We start from the raw sequence: 21,560 nt of genomic DNA, 5'->3' as shown, positions 1-21,560 counted from the left end.
ACCATAAGTTTTATATTAGTCAGGGTTCTCTAAAGAAACAGAACTGATATGTGGATTCATTAGCGTGCTTTACAGGCTGTGATTCAGGTGGTCCAACAATAACTGCCTCCAGACAGAAAGACCAAGAGTACAGTAGCTGTTCAGTGTATGAGACTGAATCTCTCAACAGTCCCCAATCTGGTGCTGGAGTCCTGGAGAATTCCTGAGGAGTTTCTCATTTTTAATCTACATTGGAATTCTGAAGAAGTAGCTTCTAATAACTCAGAAACAGGATAAATGAACTTGTCTGCAAGAGAATGAAGGCACGCAGGCAAAAAGCAAAAACTTCCCTCCTCCATGTAGCCCAGATTTAGGATGGGTCTTCCTATCTCACATGAGCCAATTGAAAATCCCTCACAGGCATGTCCAGCTACTAGGGGTTTAGTGGATTCTAGATGCAGTCCATTTAATAAGCAAGATTAGCCGCCAGACTGGTTTGAAGAAACGGTCTTGTGATCCTGGTTTGTAGTTTCACGCTGTCAAGTATGTTGACTATATTTTCAGATGTTTATAGGCTATGTATCTTGTGAGAACTAGTTAGTTTCTTTGATTACATCTAAGTGGTTTCTTTCTCATTGTTGAGGTTAATTTGCCCTTAACTTATATTAAATACAAACTCCTCACCAGTCATATGATTAGAAACTATTTTCAGAGATGTAATGGTGCTGCTAGACTTGATAGCTTTGCTGTTTTTCTTTTTCTGCTCTGTTTGGGTCAGCTCTGCTTACTTAATCAGTGAGCTGCTTCCGAGACCTGTCCAGCAATCCCAGCAGAAATACGAAATTCCTTCAAGAATTACCTTTTGGAAAAAATATTATTTTTAATTATATGTACTTGTGTGTCTGGGTGTAAACATGTACACCTGAGTATAGGTGTCCATGGCATTTGAACAGGGTGTTGGATACACTGGGGCTGAAATTACCTATGGTTGCAAGCTGCCAGACATGGTGTGGGAAGCAGAGCTTGGGTCCTCTGTAAGTACAGCTTGTGCTCTTAACCTCTGAGTTATATATAGCCACCAGCATTATCTTTTTTCAGGATTATATATTTAGTTGTATTATTAGACTATATATTTTCATTGTATGATTCTGCTTATCATTGACTATAATTTATTATGATTGGCAAACCCATCTGCTAAAAATTTCCCCAGCCAGAATTCTCATTCTTGCTTTCAGCCTGAACCAACTTTTTCTACAGGAGTTGTAGAGCTTGACACTGACACCCACCATCTCTTCCTCTGCAGGCAGTTCAAAGACAGCACTTTGGCAAACTGATATCAGCACTACCCCAAACTCATAATCCCATTTCTAGCTTCAAGAGTCTGTGAAGTTGAGAACGGGAAAAGTTTAACTCTGAAGTATTGAAAGTGCTGAATCTTCAACAACACAAACTCACCCTGTGACAGCTATGAAGCTGAGGTGCAGTGATACATAGAAAAGAAAATATGACCAAAAGAGGCAGACAAGAGCCTCTAAGAGTAACATCTAATCAAAAAAAGGATATCTAATTTGATGTCATTTTTAACCTCTCATGAAAGGTGGATTTGCTATCTCATACACAAATGATTTCTGCTATTCTGAATTACAATTTTCTTTTGTTTTGTTTCATTTTTTAACCTTAATAATATTAGTTGTTTCGATGTACAATGAAAATGTTAAATCATTTTCTACTTTCATTCATGTTATAAGATTTAATAGTCCTAATGCAATACAATCAGACTGTGTAATTTATTGAAGGTCTGGGACGGTCATATTTCGTGGTGCCTTTGAGGGTATGGGGTGGCTTCTTCTCTCAAGGAAGCATCACCTTCAGGTGCAGGAGGGCTAGTTGGTGGTGGGGCTCCTTCGTACATTTCTAAATTGGTGTTGCAGGGACTCATGCCTATTCTCCTTACACTTGTCCTTCAGCCTTAAAGACCTCTACAGACTCCTGTAAGAGCTCATTTGGTGACCATGGCTTATCACACTGTCATGGACTCTAATATGCCCTATTATCTTTCTACAGTAAATTTCTATACCCAAGTTCCATGGAGGTAAAACACTTTAAGTTAGAAATTCTCCATGGGATTTGAGAGATGGTTCAGCATTTAGGAGTACTGGTTACTCTTTTGGGGTCCTGAGTTCAATTCCCAACACTCAATTGACAGTTCACAACTGTCTGTAACTCCAGTTCTAGAGGATCCAACACTCTCACACAGACATAGATGCAGGCAAAACACCAATGCACATAAAATAAAAATAAATAAATCTTTTAATAAAATTAAAGAAATACTTGACATACTTTTTTGAGCAATCACCTTTGTAGTCAGCTTTTTTTTCCCTCTCACAGACAGAAAACTGATGTTCAGATTAGATTCTTGGCTGCTGTAAATTATTAACTGATATACATGAAGGACTAAAAATTATCTTCACACTGTCCTGTATCTATACAAATTGTAAATTTGGTTCTTATTTGCCAATCATAATGCCTTTAAATAAAAATAAATACAAAGTAGTTCCCAATCTGTATTTATTACAGGCAAGTTACATTTATGAATTTTCAGAAGAGGCATATTCCAAAAGGAGAGAATCAAGCCCTTTTGTCTTGTTAGAACTGCTGTTCCCCAGAGAATCTCAAATCTACACAACTTTCTGTTCTTTTCTTTTCTCTGTCTTTTATACTGATTTTCAAAAATTCATATTTTCACAAAGTATGGTAAAATATCATACTACATAGAACAGAAAAATATCACCAAAAGAGGCAGACAAGAGCTACCTCCAAAAGTAAAACTAATTGAAAAAAAAATATCTAATTTGAGATAATTTTTAACCTCTCATGAAAGGTGGACTTAGTAACTCATACAAAATGATTGCTGCTATGTTGAATTATGGTTTTGTTTTGCTTTTTTAACCTTGAAAATATTAATTATTTGGATTTACAATGAAAATACTAAATCATTTTCCCATTTTGCCCATGATATAAGATTTAATAGTCCTAAATTTTCTGGAAATAGAGAGTCTTATGTTCTTTATATGCATTGCTGAAAGTAAATCTTAAGTTGTAGATCAAATTATAAATCTTGTAAGACAACAGTTGGTCAGAAAAGGAGATTTTGCATGACTATAGCATTACTTATTTCAAATTTAAATTCAGCTTTTATTTCTGTATAAACCACTTACAGTATGAAGTAGCAGCAAAAATAATTGTATGTTTGGGGGTCACTACTACTGAAAACCAGGTGCTCCCCATAGCTGCTTTCAGCTACTCAGCGCCAGCAATCATGTCATCACCAGCCACCAAATGAGACACATGGACCCTTTAAAAAGTCCCTGCTAAAGTCCCTGCTATCACAGCCCGTTAGCTCACTTTTTCTATCCTCTGTTGCTGCCCCTCCCACGTCCAGTAAATCTCTTGTGTGAAATCTGTTGCATGCTATAATTTGTCAGCATTTCTTGACCTCGATGGATCCATCAAGTTATACTTCCGCAAAAACCATTACAACCACAACATGAGGAACTGTATGTTAGGAGGGTTGAAGATCACAGAGCTAGAAGATGCTTCCTGTATGTAGTTGTGCAGTGATGAAGGAAGTTTCCTGTAGGCATGTATGTTGTGTGTATTGCATTTTCCCCAGCACCTGGAAGACTGTTTGTTGTAGGTATTTCTCAGAGTAACTTCATTAGAGATGCTATGAAGCTTTTTTAGGCCTAAGCAATCCATGTAAATAATAATTACTAACAAATGCGCACCACATAAATTATGATTTTGCTTCTTGGACCTTTTGTACTTCTTCATATACGACCACTCAGGCATTTCCATTATAGTTTCTAAGTTTTAGGATTGTATTTATGACACAATGAAGTTTCAAACAGTGTAAATTATCAGTTTAAAAAAAATCAAATGGCATTGATTTTTAGCTCTATTAATATAATTTCCTCTTAAAAAAGAGAGAAAATCATCTTCACCATTGTTTTGCACTAACACAAAGCTCTTGGTATACTTGGTAAGAAGCAGGTGCTAAAGTGCAAGAAACAGAAAAGGGATTATCAGGGATCTACCTGGCTGTCATGCTTTCATTTCCTCTATTTCAAGAAATATTTCTGTGGTTTTGTTTATAGTGGAAAACACAGTCGTCTATATACGAAGTAATTCTGAAAATGTCCTCATGTGTCAATCCAGTAACACATGCCCTCACAGCTCAGTTGCAAAAACATATTTAATATAAGCCAAAAAGAGTTTCGTTTGTGTGTTTGTTTTCATTTTTCTTTTTCGGATTGAGAAGACAGAGTGCTGAAGCACACGGCATCTATAACTGAACTCTGAGCTGGAACTATCTAGCTCTTTTTGGCAGCATGGGCATGGGAATTTAGTTCACCCTTGTGTGCCTTTATTCACTCTGGACCTTGTATAGCTCTTACAGGGTTTGATAAGGAGTAAATAGAAGACATATAGTGTTTCTGAATAGGTCCAGTCACATGACACTTCAGGTGTGTGTCTTCCTGGTTCCCCCCAGACTCACCACATCCCTCATTGTCTACTCTGCGTGGGAAGGGACAAGCATGTTCTGGCTTAGGCAGGCTCCATGGCCTTCTGACTTCCGGCTGAAATTTTAACTGGAGGGAAGTGGAAAGTGCAGGTACGGCGGTGGGAATGAGACAGGAGAAGCCTGTGGTTCAGTCCGTCTTCCTGGTGGTGGTTAGAGCCGGGACTCTGCATCCTCTTCCGGTCACAACATTCACAGACCCCAGGGTTAAATCCTTTGCTCCAGTGCCAGCTACTGAAGTCCTCTTCAAGCTCCACCAAACCCAAGGCTTCTTTACCCAACCAGGCCCAAGTGCTCCAATACTATTGCTGGTTCCTTCAGTGGTATTCACGGTCCTGTGACAGTTACCTCATTTAATTCTGTAACTACCTGACTCTACTAACTACTGCCTGCCTCTAGGGTTCCCGTGTAATAGAGTCTCAAATTATTTGATCTATTGTTTGACTGTTTACCTCAGATCCATAAAATATCATTAACAAAGGCAGAAATGGGCGATTCCAAACTTAAGTAAGTAGAGATTTAAGTAGACTCTACTTAAGTAGAGTCAGCTACATAACTTCTCTGTAACAGATGGTGTAAGTTTTCTATGAAGTGAAAGTGGGTGAGTGGAGGTGACTATATTCTTTTTGTAATATCATAAATATTAAAAAATCATTTCTGGGGAACTTGCACTGGGGTTTTTCACCTTTTGAGAAAGTATTGGAGATACATTCCTGGAATAAAAGATACTAGGACAGTGGTCACATAGTCAGTTCTAGTTCAACTGTTGATGGAGCCATAGTTCTGCAAAGGCCTGCTAATAAATGCATCAAGCTCTAGGAGTAACTGGGTGAATTGAGGGGGTATAATTATCGATTTGGATGGACAGAGCTTGTAAGGACACATAACAGAGTAATGAAACATGCCTATTGGAAATAAGTAGGAAGGACAATGTCAGATTGAGTCCCATAAATGAATGATAAAGTGTGTGGCAGTATTACATGCTGGCTATAAACTGTGTGAACATAATAAAAGTAATGAGTGCTCATCCAACTGGCACCCAACTGGTAAGCTCATTGCAGACAACATGGAAAGCCAACAGATCTTCCCATCACTAGTTATCTGCTCTTGGGGTCTGTGCAGGGCTTAGTTTGCAGCAAACAGACAGGTAAACCTGGGATAGGTGGCATTATCACTGCAGGAAGCATAACCTTCATGAACAAAATCGTTTTATTCAGCCTGGAAACAAATTTAAAATGATTGGTTCTATGAAGCTCGCCCCATAAAAGTCACTTTTACCTCAGTCAGAATTTAAACATCTCCAATTCTCTAGTCAAATAGAATACAGCCCCCCTTCACCCTCTCTCTCGTCACAGCAGGGGTGGAGAGAGCCTGATGCATTGCATAGGGGAAGGGGTTAAAGGTCTGGAGGCGGGACTTGCTGGGTTTGGCTTTCAACTCTGCTCTGTCACCTGTCTAGTCTTTCACAGTTTTTTCTTTTTTCACCTGATGGTTGATTTGTTTTATTCGTTCATATTTTGGTGGGTTAGAATAGTATACACTGTGAATACTGTAATGACTAAAGTATATGATATTACAGAGGGCTTTACAGGGGATCTGATCTAAATAATAATCTTAACTGGTTTAACCTACCAAATTCTGAGCATACCCCAAGATTAGGATCTGTGTGTTTTCTACTCTGTTATGGCCAAGTCTGTCCTATGCTAAATACTAAATAATTAGTTGCTAAGCAACTGCATTTTCTAATTGCTGAATTTGCTTTAAAACTGTTTTCTTTTTCAAAGAAAACCAGATCCCCTGCACCAGTTTTTATGGTGCTTGTCACAGAGTTTCCCTGATAATCACTAGGAAAGAGATTAGTGATAGTTGTTTGTGCTTCAGCTGTCTGTCTTCTAACTGTTAGTACTTAAGTGCAAATTGATAACTACACACTTAGGTTCAAACAAAAGCACATTCACATTTCAGTTGTAAAACATTTGGTGAAATAATTACAAGTTAGACCCTTGTTAAAATCACAACTAGAAATAAATTTTAGATATGACACAGAGGGAATAGGCTAGGCCCTTAGATTTTCTTTTGCAGATGTCTCAGATAATTTTTAAGGAAATTATGTTTAGATCTGTTAACTCATATTAAACGTATATACAGACAGTTTCTGGTATTGAACATCCAGTTATTAGCAATATATCATACAGCTTTGTTTATTTACTAATTCTGCAATTAATTTGGCTTTTAAAATACCCTTTCTACTTTTAAAAAGATCTATTTTATTTTCCTGTGTGTGTGTGTGTGTGTGTGTGTCTATGGAAGTAGGTAAGCATGGCACCAGTGTCCAGAAGGCCATTGTCACTGGATTCCCTTGAAGCTGGAGTTACAGATGATTGTGAGCCATCTTACATGGATGTTTAAAATCAAACTCAGGTTTCTTACAGAGCAGTATAAACTGTGAGCCATTGAACCATCTCTCCAACCAAAATAATACAGAATGATAAAAATTGTTTTTTCAACAAGTGAGTGGGATTATAACAAATGTCCTCATATATAATCCTATTCACATAATCATAGATGTCAAGGTCATAAAAGCAGTCACATGTACCTATTTTATTTGCTAGTACCCCAGGAAGCCACATTTAATGCTAGATAATCATGCATTAAACAACTGGGTGATCTCTACATTGATACCTCTATGTTCATGCTATTCTTTTGGTGATGGATGTGTCTGAGGGATTGCTCTTCTTATAATGTATGGAAATGGTAGGAAATCAGATCTAACAGTCTAACGAATATCCTAAAAGAAGCACATTAATAGAAACTATAGCCTATAGAACTCAATTCAAATTCATAGAAATGGAAGGATGGATAATATGACCATTGAAGCTGTCTTAGAAATCATAGTCAAGGTTCCTTTAAAAGCTCATCTAAGATTATGACATTAGTTTATAAAGCAAAAATTGGCAAAAATTAGAGGACCCTCTATGGGCCCAAACTACAAGGCTAGGATGGTGCTTACCAGTACAGTCACCACACGTAGAACCACGCCCCGCATGTTATTCTCCAGTTTCTTGTCAGTCAGTGACCCATTCAGACCCGTGACAGGATTCCAGCACCCAAGCTGAAAGGCAAAGTATCTTTGATCACTTTTCTGACTAAAGAGCAGCCCAGTCACCTCTGTGTAGACCTTGTAGAGAATTGTGTGATACTGCACAGAATAACTAGCATGGAAACCTTATCTCTCTTAATAGCAAATTAAGCAATCAGAAATGCCATCTCCTGCCTTTAAATACCATCATATGGCATATGTCAGAAGCCAGCGTGCTTTACAAGAATCATGGAGGACATCTGAATTAATGAGGAGTCACATAGTCACCAATAGCTCTGTCACTGTAATGTGCTAATTGGATGAATAAAAGTGCATGTAACCCTTGCAGAATTTCTCACTAATATGGCAGTTACTGCAGAAGTTAAATTCTCTCAAAGCCTTAATGCTGTCATTTAATTGTACAATGCCTTTCATGAGGAAAAAGGAGCCTTAAAATATGAACAATGTTTTATATAGATAGAGGAACAACTGCTTTTATGTAGGGGATAGTCACATATAAAGTGTGTGTGTGTGTATGTATGTGTGCCTACATGTGTGCTGTGTGTGTGTGCACGCTTTAAGTGTTCCCAATACATAAAAACAATATAATTTGTTTTTTGGTCAGTGCTGTTACTTTTCTTAGAATATTTTGACAACAATCTTTCCTTGAAAACCATATGCTAATTATTCTTTGATGTTCAAAATGGTGGTTTAATGCCTGCTTGCTCTCATATAGTTATTGCCTCTTGTAGTATCCAAAAACTGACGGCTACCCATATTAAAATTACTGCCTGCAAATGTCAGAGGAATAAAATTTGATGAGTATCAATTAGAATTAAGGAGAAAAGAAAGGAACAACGAGGCTCGCATTAATGAATGGCATGTCAAGAAACGGAACTGCTGAGCGGACAGGGTATGTGCACAGGGGGAATGATGTCAAGGCCCTTAGCCTAGGACTGGCTCCATGAGCCTTCACACTGAGACCTGCTTCGTGAGAGCATGAGGTAAAAATGTAACCAACCTTCAGTCTTATTTGGAAACAGTTTGATTAATTGAGTTATTACAGGGCACCTGGTTACTTGTGCCATTTCCTCCAATGATTTATTTCTTTGTGCTGAGTTTTGTCTGTAGCTTCCAAAGTCATCAACATACTGGCAAGTCTCCCTCACAAACAAACAGCTGAGGGGCTTCTTGCCGAAACTCAAGTGTCTCTTTGAGCTCCCAAAAGGTGTTTAATTAAGAAAACTAAAATGTGTTCAATATATTGTGAGAGACAGAGATGTCACAATATGATCAACAAAGCCAGGGTTTTCTTTATTAAAATAATTTGGAAAAGCCTGATAATTGTTGGTTTCAACTGTAAAAGCACATTCAATTCATGCCATGATATGTCATTCTTAGTTACATAAAAGTCTAATTAGAACTTAGATCCAATTAACAAATCCAAATGTGTTGAAAAGTCTAATTATCGGAGATAGCATAGCCCTCTTGCCAAATTTACGAGCTATGGAAATTCTTTTGAGCTTTTGTTCTTTCCTGAGGTTACTGAGAGTCTATCCTCAATCGCATTGTTTGACAATCGCTTTTCTAATTACAAGAACATTTTATTTTCCTAGACAAAACATTGGTGGGAAATGGCTATAACGGCACTACTGAGGACCGGGATCCATACACACTGATCACCCGAGTCCCCGCTGAACAAGTGGCACAAAAGACATACTTATTAACGGAGAAATGGCCCCGCTGCATCAGCAAAGACAGGAAGTTCTTTTTGCCTCCAGAGGTGTGTTTCAAGTTTGATCAGACTGTGGTCAGTTTGCCCAAGGACCTGATGCCTATGTCACCAATTGACATTGGCCTTCTCTTCTCTGAGCATTTGCTGCTGTGTTAATAATAAGGCTGGTAGAATAATACACAACGTGATCTTTACAGGCTGTGAACCATCGAGTTCCAAATTTCTGAGTTATAACTTCCTTTGAATACAAATAAATACAGACAATATTCTATAAATTACCTTTTTGTTTCTGTTTGTTTGTTTTTCTGTGTAGACTGGCTGGCCTAGAACTCACCTGGTAGACCATGCTGGCCTCCAGCTGAGAGATCTGCCTGCCTCAATATCCCAAGACCTGGGATTAAAGGCATGGGCATCCACTACCTGGTAATATTCTCTAAATTTTAATGCATTCTCTTGTACCTAAATTGGGGGGAAAAAAGCAAGAGAAAAGCAAATTGGGGAGAAACAGTTAAATATCTGTCATCCAGACTTCAGTAGCAGCTTGGAGAGTATTGGCATTATTTGTGTTATGTGATGTCTCTTCTCATTTTGCTTTTTATCTTTCTTGTGGTGTTAAGACTGTCCCAAACATGTACACATTTCCATACAGTTTGTAAGACAACTGGCCTTTTGTGCATGACGGCTTTGAGTGTTCTCTGTTGGGTTTTATTGCGTGACATCTTGCATGCATTTTAACAGTAACACTTGCCAATGTTGTCCTGTCTCTTAATAACCATAGGCTGTATGTTAGAATCAGTAAATCCTTTCTATGTCAGTACTTCTCTTACATGTATGAATATTTCCCAAATAACCACTGTAAACACCAAAATCTAGCATGTTCTGAGAGCAGATATTAGAGGACAGATAGAGATATTTTCTTTTTGGAAAAGTGGGAATAAAATATAATACTGATCACATATCGAAAGGGGAAACAGCAAACCACCAAGAAGTGAAAATAGTAGTTATTTTCTATATAGACAAATTTTAAAAGCATTCTTAAATAATTTCTGAATGTCACTCAGAGAGATGAGTTCTTCATGTAGGATGTTTAAGTGTCACAGCAACTTCATGAGATGGCCTTGTTACCATTTTTCTTACATAGACATCATACCTAAGGTCTCACATAAGGTAAATATATCGACTAAGATACAAAAATAGGATTGCAACTAATTCCACTTAAGTCCATTGTCAGGATTTTAAAATGAATTTTATCTCATGCCTCCTGAAACATTTTTACAGGCATGAACCATTTGAGGTAGTAGGAAATATACTTATATTTTTGTGTTAAGGAAGGTGCATAACTGAAATAGTTTGCTCAACATAGAACTTTCAAGGCAAAATTACAATCATAATTTCATAACATTTACACACTATACAATGTGTCAATTTAGAGTTTTACTTTTGTTAATTCAATTAATTCTCAAGCCATTTGAAGGAAAGGACATCCTTATGACCATTTTGTAGACGAGGGCCTGGGGACATATAGTTTCTCTCTCTCATCATGCTGTTATCATTCCTGTATAGCAGTCAAGATGGGAGTAAGTAGAGAAAGAAGTAGAAAATGAAGTAAACACAAGGTGCTCAAAAAAATTCCAGTGTTCTGTTTTGAGAAATCAACTTAGATAAAAATAAATGACAAACTTAAGTTCCTTTAAGTCATAATGATATGTCCTAAACAGTGTTAGTGGACAGGGAAGTAAATGACAGCAGCACATGGGGACAATGTTGAGCTTTCCTGTCTTACAGATGAATTCCTCAAGTATTAAGATCTCTTGTTTAATGCTCATACACTCTGATCTCCCTGAGGTTCATGTCAAGTTAGTCTTCTTGATTATAACAATTACTTCCAATAATAAGTAACAAAAAATGATGCTCACATAAATGCAAACACAAACACTGACTAAGAGAAGTAGCAGTCCTTGAAGCAGAGCAGGCATGAGAGGCAGAATGTCTGAGAATCTCTGGAGGGACTGTACCCAGGGTCAAGCACAGGGCTTCTCTAGCTACTTTTCTGCTGTCCTCATTTGAAATATCCTTAACTTGGAATCTCTGGCAGTATAGAAGGTTTCTCTCTGGCTGGGGTTTTGCTTTTGTTTCTGGTGTTTTACCTTATTTTCTTTTAAAAGAAACTGTAAAAAAAAATAGTGAAAACACATGCAATCTCACACTCTTTTTTAAATAAAGGATTTAAAAAGATTTTTTATTTTTTTATGTGTGTGCATGCTTGTCTGTGTATGTGTGTCTGTCTGTGCACAAATGAGGGCTGCTGCCCTTGAAGCCTAGAAGAGGGAGCTGGAGCTGGAGTTACATGTGGTTGCAAGCTGTTGATGTAGGTTCTGTAAACCAAACTTCTGTCCCCTGCTAGAGCCTCCAGACTCTTAACTGCTGAGTGTCTATCCAGCTTCACTGCCTCATTCATACTGTCTTCAGCCAAATGAATAAAATATGCTCTCCAAGTAAAAACAGAAAGTGACTTTTGCAGAAAATAAAATTTTCAGAAAGTCTCCCTGTTAGTTAGGAAGAGGACTTACTATCTCAGTACTGGGGAGATGCTTTGGTGGGGAGCAAATGAGTTGGTGCACAAGCATGAGAATTTGAGTTTGAATTCCCTAGCCCCATGTTTTAACTGGGCACAGGAAATGTATACACTTTCATAAGCCCAGTATTAGAGCTCAAGGACATGTTTGTTAACCAGTATATCCACAACATGGAGTCCCAGATACAGCAAGAGACCTGTTTAGAAAAGAATAGCAGTAGACACTTGAATTCTATTTCTGCCCTTTACATGTGTATGCACACATGTGTAAATGCTCTCACACACATACATACACATGCCCATAAACTACACACACACACACACACACACACACACACACACACACACACACGAGTCTCCATTGTCCAGCTCCTGGAAATCTTGATAACATTTGGAAGATCTAAAAAGTAAAGATCAGAAATTCAATATCTTTTCAACAGCAGTATATAGATTTTCTGTATTTTCTGGTTATTGCCTGAAGTCATTTCAGAAACTTTAGAACGCTTAGTGCTCTAATTATTCCCTTCATTGGAGCTTTGGCAATAAGAACCATGTAGTCTCAGCTAAATCAATGGAATAGCTTGTGTTCAACAAACTGGCGGATGCATTTGCATGAGCACAGTAGCGCTCCTGACATTATGCATGCTAACGATCAAGTTTATATATTTACTCTTTTCTCCTCAACGCCTTCACTTTCCATTGGCCACAGGCTGCAAAGGCTGACTTTTGACTCTGGAGCTTCACATCACTGTTTTTCAAACAGTGTTAGATGTCAAAAAGAGCTGAACTGTTCAACTTTAATTTTATGCTTAATAGTTTGTAGACTTTAATAAGGGGAGTCAAGAGAGCTCTAATTGAATATGAATAGAATGGCCAGCATTTATGAGCTGTGCTCACATGGAACAAAGGAACGCTGGCTATATTATCAAAGCACCTGAGAGGACAGGACACACCATGTATAGAGAACTTTATACCACCTGCTACTGAGCTTCATCTACTTGCTTCCTCAGCCTTTGGGCTAAAGGTGGAAGTAGCAGATATGCAGTCAAGCCAACTTTAAAGGCAGCCATTTAGAAACGTGAAGGATTTATTTGGTAAATGTTGCATCTGTAATGGTCTAGAAAAACAGTAAGAATACAGTTGGAATATTGACTCAGAAACATCCTTTATAAATCTACATGGCAATGTTTTCTGCTTAGACGTGCAAGAGAACGTGCTGGCCCAGTAACTGTCCCAATCTTTATTCTATTTTTGTGATTCTTCCCCATAAAGTAGTTTCAATTTGTGAGACATGCTTCCTGGGTCATGGTTATGTGCTCCTGTAGGTCTGCTCACACAGCTGGGCCACTGCCATTATCCTTCTTTATGCTTATTGGGAATAACCTCCATGCTTGAGATTCTGGCAGGAAAATGTCAAAAAACAAACAAACAAAAAAAACAAGCCAACAAACAAACAACAACAACAAATCATAAAAAGCCGGGCAGCGGTCTCAGTATTCAGGAGGCAGAGGCAGGTGGTGTATCTCTGTGAGTTTGAGGTTAGCCTCTTCTACAGAGCTAGTTGTAGGACATAGTCAAGGCTACCCCAAAAAATTATGTCTCCAAGGGGGAAAAAACAACAACAACAGCAACAACAAAACACAATACAAAAAAACTCAGAAAAAAACAGAAAAAGGATCCAATGACTCAACCATTTGTGTGTGTGTGCATGTACACACACATACACACACACACGTACACGTACATGTACAAACAAACATATAACAATAGAAAAGGCTCAAATATATTAGGCTGTAATAATAACCATTTTCAGTCTTCAACTGTCTTTAACTGGTTAAATACTATGCCACAATGATGCTTTCCTTCCTTTCATATTTCTTGCTGGTGTTAAACCACCATTACACTAGACTTAGAGCCCATATGTTGCAGCAGTTAACATTATATACTGAAGATCTCAAATGTTAAGTTTGAGCACTTACTAAACACTAAGAGGTGAATAAAATGGGGTCTCAGCTTCCTCTGCTCTCACATGCAAATTAGAAATGTCTTTGTCATAGGGCTGTTGTACTAACTATTGATGTCATGTGTCAAGTCTTGAGACCTGATAAGAACTAAGAGACTAAGTGCTCTGTGTTATTTCTTAGTTAGGATTCTTTTGTTCCTGCTCCATTCTGTTCCCAGAGTGGTTTCATAGTTTAGTAAGAAAACACATCTCTAAAGGTGGAGTTCAACACTATAATACAATATAGAATAATTTGAAAATTCATGATGATTCAGCCAAACCCCAGAACAATTAAATCAGAATCTCATGGTAGGGCCCTCCATCCTCAGCATTGTTTGAACCTTTCAAGATGATTTCTGTTCATGGGTAGATTTGTCCCAAAACATGCTGAAGCATCAGGGGAATGAAACTTATCAACTGACTGCATTATACCATTATTTGAAGGTCTCTCTTCTACTGACTTATTTTGCAAAGGCTGTCAAGGAACACCTTTTCAAGTAAACTATTTAGGCTTCTTAATTGAAATTGGATGTGAATGTCAAATCTCTGTGAAGCTAGAATGCTCCCTACCTTGCCCAAGGGTGTACTTGGATTGTCTCAGTGTTCTTGTACAGGCACCAGATGGGTCCCAACAGATGAAGGCATGAGTAGGAACTCGTGGTTTTCTTATTGTTTATTCATTTTCCTTTGTCTCCAATTAAAACTAAATTTAACAGAAACCAGAGAGTCCCAGTCTGAACCTGGGTTCTTCTCCAACTCTGTACCTCTGGCCATTCTCTTCATTTTTCAGATGGTTCATCTCACTCAAACCAAATGTCATTAGCTTTGCATTTCCATCTTAAAAGAATATGCTTTTTCTATAATATTTTAGCATTTAGTGATTACAACCATATGAAGCTTGCTGGATGTTTTGTTGTTGTTTGGCTTAGGAAGTTCTTCTTTTTATGTGTTGCTTTCATTGGTTAATCAATAAAGAAGCTGCTTGGCTTGATAGGGCAGAACTTAGGTAGGCAGAGAAGACAGAACTGAATTCTGGGAGGAAGAAAGCAGAGAGAGAGAGAGAGCCACCATGGAGACACCAGGTCAGACAGGTTAAAATCTTTCCCAGTTCACCACGACCTTGTGATGAACACAGATTAATAGAAATGGGTTAAATCAAGATGTGAGAGTTAGCTAATAGGAGGCTAGAGCTAATGGCCAAGCAGTGTTTTAATCGATACAGTTTCTGTGTGATTATTTCAGGTGGCCAGAACAAAGGACCCACTCTCTCCCTGTAATAGTTTTTGTTTTGTCTTGTATTGAAATCACCTGGAAGCTCAGCTCCCCCTAGATCACTCCAGTCCTTGATATACCTCATTTAATCATGTTCATATTTACTGAAGACTTCTTATGAGGAAGAAATGATACCAAGCTCTGGATATTATTTAATTTATGTTTTCACTCTAGTTGTATCAGGAAAGTACTAAATTATCCCAATTTTAACAGATGTGGAAATAGAGGATTAGAAAAATTAATTGACCTGTTTCAGACTGTATAGCTAGTTAGTAACAGAGCCAGAATTTGAACAGTGGTGGATTTGCTTCAGAAGCTGCTAAGGTATTCTGACCTTAGTCATTACGATGCTTTTTCAGATGGAAGTAAAACAAGGTCCAAATCTAACATGCTTTCGAACTTTCATTTTCCAACATCAGACCTTGAGGAACTGTAATTGTCTATGCTACAAACCCCTTCTGTGTTTCCAGGATTCATGCTTGTCTTTCAGTGTATGGAGCCAAAGACTTGTAGCTAATGTGCGCAGAAAATGCATTATATTTTGTGCATGAGATCCTTAACCATGTCAAATGGGAAAAGATTGGTGTGTAATGACTGGTCAGGAAGACATAGGCATTGAACTGGATTTTCAAGTTTAGTTTTTTTCTTTCAAAAAAAAATAACGTTTTCGAATCTTAGTTTCTTCTAATGAGATGAAATGGGTTATTAATAAAAATAATATTGTAATTGTCTTTCATAGTTCACAGCTTATCAGTGAAAAGATTAATTTTGTGATTTGTCTATTTCAGTGGTTTTCAACCTTCCCTAATGCTTCAGCTCTTTAATATAGTTCCTCATGATCTGATGAACCCCCAACCATAAAATTATTTTTATTTCCATTTCATAACTGTAATTTTACTATTGTGATGAACTGTAAGGTAAATATTTTTGTAGATAGAGGTTTGTCAAAGGGATCTCTATCTACTGATCCTATGACCTAGTATATGTTTGCCTGTACATGAACATGCCACAGTGCATATTTGGAAGTCAGACAAAGATTTGTGGGAGAGGTTCTTTCTGCCTGCCATTTAGAGCCTAGGATCAAACTCAGGCTGTCAGGTCTGGCAGTAGTGTCTTTACCTACTAAGTCATTCACTGATTTCAAGTGGCTTCTCATATTATCAGCAAACCAATTAAAACACAGAATCATGATAAGTATAAATGCAAAGAACGACCATTGCATCAGTTAAAGGGAGACACAGAAACCTTTGCAAAACCCTTGACTTAATTTTGTTTGTAGATATGTATCAGATACCTAGAGTGTTGCTTAGCAGATAGTTTATAAATAGTAGATAGCTGGCAAATGAATTAATTGGCTTTTGGCAAATGACTTAATTAGCTTTAATTTTTCTCAAAGAAAACAATAACTTCCAGCATTGTAGAGGCATTTTGTAGCTTGAGGGCTTTACCATAAGGTGAGGGATGAATCACATATCTTATGAAAACTGTCTAGCAGATGTTTAATATGAATAGATTACTAACCAAGTCCATTCTTATACAGAACAAGAGGCTTATTGTTCAGGCTTCCCTGTCCCGCTCATTGGAAAGTATGTAATCAACATTACAATCAGTTTACTTCGTGCACAATAATGTACATCTAAGTCACCAAGAGGTTTTCCTTTCAGGATCCCTCTTTATTACATGTCTGTGCTCAGACTCAATACACAAGCAAAGACTTTGGGTTTCACAGGTAACTGAATCATCAAATAACTGGCCAGGCCTGTGAGCATCCTTAGCACCCCTAAAGACAATTCTTATTTTACTGTGGAGTATTACAAACATTTGAACAATTGAGACTTCCATAAATTAAGATTCCCTCCTTAAGCATATTGTAAGATACTGGCTTATACATAGAGGATTACCATGTCTTTGCTTCCTTATTATTCTTTTTGACGACTATTTTAAATATTCTCAATATACATCTATTGTCAAAGTATAGAACAACTAAGTCAAATTTGAAAATCAAGATAAAGGGCAAGAGGGATTTGACCTACTGATCACAACCATATGTAAGAGATCTAGTGATGAATAGTGTAGTGGACACCTCGAGAACACCAGCATAAAGGCACATGCTCATATGGTCCAGCTCAGACTTGGCACAGTCACAGAAGTCTCTGTCCCTCATGTCTAGAATCCCATCCAGCAGCAGGATATGCCTCTACTATTCTCATTTCACCATTTGAAACCACACATTGAAAACTATGATAGTTGAAAGCATCATATATACAGTATAAATTAGATAGTCATAACTACTCTGAAATTCCTGTGATTTAATATATAGATGTAAAATATAAAATGTAGATTTAAAATAAAACGAAGAACTTAATTTTATGTCTCAATTTGATTCTTGGTACAAAGCCATTCTACTATCATAAAACCAAAAGAAAAAAAAATAAGCAGCAACCCTTGAGGAAAGAGGGAGAAAATGTCTTTTAGTAATACTCTATTATTGTACTCAACTTGAAGCTTAACCCCCTACTGACTAGCATTCAGAATGCTTGGAATTACTCAGTATGCTACTAGATGAGAACAATTGTCACCAAAATCACCAACCTACAAATCCAATGACCAATTAACAATGACCGGCCTGAAAGACATCTTGTCTTTCTCACTGGATTTAAGGCCCACTCCATGAGATGGAATCAACACCTGACACTAATAAAGTGTCAAGAACCTAAGACTAGATAAGCCATGGGCCCTCGGGGAAGGAACATAGCAATAAAATAACCGCTATTTACATATTGCTGTTCCATCAGTGCCTTGCTCAACTCAATCAGAGGTACTTCATATTGCCGTAGATGGTAACTAACACGGAGAAACACAACTGGGAAATAAGAAGAAAAGGAGAGATTTTGGAGCATTCATTCCTAGTTGGGATGTCATTATTAACCTTTTCCTCACAAGACTCAGGGATAAATTTAGAAGAGGAAGAAGAAAGATTGTAGGAGCCAACAGTGGTAGATAACTCCAAGAAAATATGTCTTCCAGACACCTCAGGCCTGATAGAAACTCGCAGAAACTGTGACTACACACACAAGGCCTAACACAGTAGAATCAGAGCAAATGCTAGCAGTAATTAGAAGTAGAGGTGAACACAAAATCCCACCACAAAAAGAAGCTATTTGTTTTTTACCACAGCATAGTATTCTAATGTGTATATATTCCACACTTTCTTCATCCATTCTTCCGTTGAAGGGCATCTAGGTTGTTTCCAGGTTCTGGCTATTACAAATAAGACGGCTATGAACATAGTTGAACAAATGCTTTTGTCATATGATCGGGCATCTCTTGGGTATATTCCCAAGAGTGGTATTGCTGGGTCCAGGGGTAGGTTGATCCCGAATTTCCTGAGAAACCGAAACACTGATTTCCAAAGTGGTTGCACAAGATTGCATTCCCACCAGCAATGGATTAGGGTTCCCCTTCCTCCACAGCCTCTCCAGCAAAGGCTATCATTGGTGTTTTTGACTTTAGCCATTCTGACAGGTGTAAGATGATACCTCAAAGTTGTTTTGATTTGCATTTCCCTGATTGCTAAGGAGGTTGAGCATGACCTTAAGTGTCTTTTGGCCATTTGAACTTTTTCTTTTGAGAATTCTCTGTTCAGTTCAGTGCCCCATTTTTTTTATTGGGTTAATTAGCATTTTAAAGTCTAGTTTCTTGAGTTCTCTATATATTTTGGAGATCAGACCTTTGTCTGTTGCAGGGTTGGTGAACATCTTCTCATGCAAATAGATGGAAATAGAAAACACTATCCTGAGTGAGGTAACCCAGACCCAAATAGATGAACATGGGATGTACTCACTCATAATTGGTTTCTAGCCATAAATAAGGGTCACAGAGTCTACAATTGGTGAACCTAAAGAACCTAAATAAGAAGGTGAATCCAAGGAAAAACATATAGTTATCCTCTTGGCTATGGGAAGTAGACAAAATTGCCGGGGAGAAAATTGGGATCTTGGGGGTGGGGTGGGATGGGGGTAAGGGGAGATGGGGAGAGAAAAGTGAGAAGGGGAGGATGGGGGGAACTTTGGGAAACAGGATGATTGGGATAAAGGAAGGTTGGATAGGGGAGCACGGAAGCATAATTCTTAGCTAAGGGAGCCACCTTAACTAAAAGTCTCGAATCTAGAGTGGCTCCCAGGAGCCCAAGGAGATGTCCCCAGTTAGTTCCTTGGGCATCTGAGGATAGGGAACCTGAAATGACCCTATCCTATAGCAATACTGATGAATATCTTGCATATCACCATAGAACCTTCATCTGGTGATGGATGGAGATAAAGACAGAGACCCACACTGGAGCACTGGACTGAGCTCCCAAGGTCCCAATGAGGAGCAGAAGGAGGGAGAACCTTCTGGAGCAAGGAATTCAGGACCACGAGGGGTGCTCCCACCCACTGAGACAGTGGGGCTGATCTATTGGGAGCTTACCAAGGCCAGCTGGACTGTGACTGAAAAAGCATGGGATAAAACCGGACTCTCTCAACATGGGGAACAATGAGGGCTGATGAGAAGCCAAGGCAATGGCACGGGGTTTTGATCCTACTTCATGTTCTGGCTTTGTGGGAGCCTAACCAGTTTGGATGTTCACCTTGCTAGATATGGACGGAGGGGGAGGACCTTGGACTTTCCACAGGGCAGGGAACCCTGACTGCTCTTTGGACTGGAGAGGGAGGGGGAGAAGAGTGGGAGGAGGGGGAGGAAAATGGGAGGCTGGTAGGAAGCAGAAACTTTTTTTTTTCCTTTTCTCAATAAAAAAAAAAAGAAGCTATTTGCACTTGAAGAGTGCTGTGAAAGGGAAAATCAATTTTCTCCAGTCAAGTGTTACTGAGAAAATCATGTACACTCAAGGTCAGACCACATGCCCAAGAGTTGATGGCCAACAAAAATGGATTGCATGGTTTTTGTGTGCTTTTTTTTTCTGTTGTTGTTTTGGGGGTTGGTATTATTTTCTCTATATTGTTTTTTGTTTGTTTTGAATTTTAGTTTCTTGTTTTGGTTTGTTTTTTTGAAAGAGATGTGAGGTAGAACAAGAGTACCAAATTGGGCAGGTAGGGGAGGTAGGGAGTGCCTGGGAAGAATTGCTAGTGGGGAAGAATATAATCATAATGTATCAAAAACATTTTAAATAAAAAAAATTGAGCAACAGAAAACAAAAATGTACAACCCATTAAATGAAAAACAAAATCTGAGGACCAATGTCTTAATAATTATGATAAAACTATCTATGTTCAATGGTCATAGAACGTGTAGAGAAAGTTAAGAAATGATGTTCAAACAAACACAACTATCCATAGATAAGGGTAACCTGTAGAGAAAAAGAAATTCTTGCTTTAAGAAGTACAACTGCAATCAAAATTTTACCAGGGGGCTTTGAAAATGGGACTATGCACTCAGAAGAAAGGACCAGACTTGAGGACAGTGTGATGGCTATGAATAAGTCTATGAAACATAAAGGAAAAATAAGTACATAAGGACAATGAACAAAGCATAAAGATGGGACAGCAGCATGTCAGTCTACACAGATGTTATGAAGGTCAAAAAGAAAAGAGGGGGTAGGGAGGGTATTTGAAAGTATAATGGCTCAAATGAATAAGGAAAGCTAAAACAACCAGTTCTGTGAGTTCTAAGAGACCCCTTGCTGGGTTGGGAGCCTACTTTTCTACTTGATGGATTGAGACTCTCAGGTGTTACATAAAGCACACCTTCGGGACATTTGAGAAGTCTTCCAGAAAGGATTACCTGTTTAGGGCTTAGTGCTACTCAGACCTTTAAGCCAGTGACTACTCAGCATTTTAACATTGTGAGGTGTGGGGCCAAGGAAGTGGAGCCTAGAGAAAGAGGTGAGTTTTCTAGGTATGTCTCTAGAAGGGTATAGGCTGGTTCTAGGCCCCTTCTGGTTCTGCTCTCTGCTGCTGGCTCATCAAGAGATGAAACTCTCTGCTAACCCTCACTCTTCTAGAGCCATGTCCTGCCTCACCAATGCCTCTGACACCGTGGTATCAACCAAACAACCTCAGACTGAAGCCTCAGAAAGCAGGAGTGCAAAAGAATCCATCCTCCTTCTAAACCATTTCTCTCAGACGTTTTTCATAGCTTGAAAAATATGATGACATATAGACCAATAGTTTTTTTATATTATGGACACACAATACAAAAGTCTATTATTTGGGGACATTAATTGAAAAACATTTTTTACTTTCTGTTTCATAGAATCAAACATTTCTATTATCCTGTCTTCAATTTTCTTGATTCTTCTGAGCACATAAGCCCATTTTTAAGCCTTTTGTCCCATTA

General features: G+C 38.3%; 1 protein-coding gene across 5 annotated transcripts in view; it reads right to left on the bottom strand.

Moving 5' to 3' along the window:
• Positions 1 to 21,560, bottom strand: part of Grid2 (glutamate ionotropic receptor delta type subunit 2) — a 1,406,062-nt gene that overhangs the window by 361,183 nt on the left and 1,023,319 nt on the right. For all 5 annotated transcript variants that reach the window (XM_041638370.1, XM_041638390.1, XM_041638352.1 and 2 more), the window contains one exon: positions 7,572 to 7,673. In XM_041638370.1, the coding sequence (XP_041494304.1) occupies positions 7,572 to 7,673 (102 nt within the window). The remainder of the gene's footprint in view (positions 1 to 7,571; positions 7,674 to 21,560) is intronic.

This window comes from Microtus oregoni, unplaced genomic scaffold (genome assembly GCF_018167655.1).
Source record: "Microtus oregoni isolate MIOR12 unplaced genomic scaffold, Mior012 000002F_ref0000024, whole genome shotgun sequence".
Taxonomy (NCBI): domain Eukaryota; kingdom Metazoa; phylum Chordata; class Mammalia; order Rodentia; family Cricetidae; genus Microtus; species Microtus oregoni.
The sequence above is the reverse complement of the archived record's forward strand: the minus strand, read 5'-3'. Positions and strand labels throughout refer to the sequence as shown.